The 985-nt window shown below is 69.3% G+C and overlaps 1 protein-coding gene across 1 annotated transcript in view; it reads right to left on the reverse strand.

Moving 5' to 3' along the window:
• Positions 1-698, reverse strand: part of H696_00587 (CAMKK/CAMKK-META protein kinase) — a gene marked incomplete at its 3' end in the record, with an annotated part of 4,667 nt that extends 3,969 nt beyond the window's left edge. Inside the window, exon 1 of the mRNA XM_009494465.1 lies at positions 173-698. Within this exon, the coding sequence (XP_009492740.1) occupies positions 173-661 (489 nt within the window). The 5' untranslated portion in view covers positions 662-698. The remainder of the gene's footprint in view (positions 1-172) is intronic.
• Between the last annotated feature and the right edge of the window lie 287 nt (positions 699-985).

Here is a 985-nt window from a genome sequence, read left to right on the forward strand (position 1 = left end):
GGGGGGGCAGCACATTCGGCGGAGAGGGTAGAAGGGTCAGCCATGTGAGTCGGTATTCGGGAAAGGTAGATGCCATTATTCTGGGTATGTCTTCTTGCCGCCCATAACCGGGGGAGAGGGAGAGAGAGAGAGAGAGAGGGGGGGGGGAGGGAAGAAAAGCATGCAAACGCACCCGCATCTTGGCGTCACGGCGTCCACCGGCCGCGGGACAGTCACGCTGGGCACCATAGCCTATGGCAGTGGCAAGGGACCGCCGGGCGCGGGGCGAAGCGGTGGCCGAGTGTGGCATGCCGGAGCCGCCAGTCGCATTGGTGGCGGTGTGAGAAAGAGGGGCAACCGGGCCGCCGGGAGACGCCGCGACAGCGGCCGACGTGGACAGAGGGGAGTTCGGGGCCGAGGCGGCGGTGTTGGGCACCGGGGCATTGCGTGACCGGGGGAAACGCAGGCGGCGCAGGGGTTTGAAAAAGCGCGAAGAGGACGATTTGGCCGGCGAGAAGCCAGTCGGCAGGGGGGACGTCGGGGAGACCGAGGCGTAGGGCGACCCGGCGGTGTGATTGAAAGTGTGATGGTGATGGTGCCCGGAGCCGACGGGGGAGGGCAGCCCACCACGGGAGTCGAAGCCATCCAGGACGGAGGACGAGCGGGAGATGACCATGGACATGGCGCGATGGTGGGGGGGAGGGGGAGGAGGAGGAGGAGGAGGAGGAGGAGGAGGAGGGAAGGTCGTGGTGAGTCGCGTGGTCACACGGCAGAGGGGGGAGGGGGGACTTGGTAGTGGGGGGGAGGCTCAGCGGGCCGGCCTCGCACACGCGCGCACACCCGGTTCTCGAGGCCCTCCGTGGAAGGGGGAGGAGAGATCGGTGGCGGCGGTGTGCGGCGGCGACGGCGGGCGGCGACGGCGGAAGGGCCGGGCACGCAGGGTGACTCGAGGACCCGGGTGGGAGGGGGCTCTCGGCACGGAAGGGAAGCGGTGTGGGAGGGCGGG

The sequence above is a fragment of the Fonticula alba genome, assembly GCF_000388065.1.
Source record: "Fonticula alba strain ATCC 38817 unplaced genomic scaffold supercont2.1, whole genome shotgun sequence".
NCBI classification, from domain to species: domain Eukaryota; order Rotosphaerida; family Fonticulaceae; genus Fonticula; species Fonticula alba.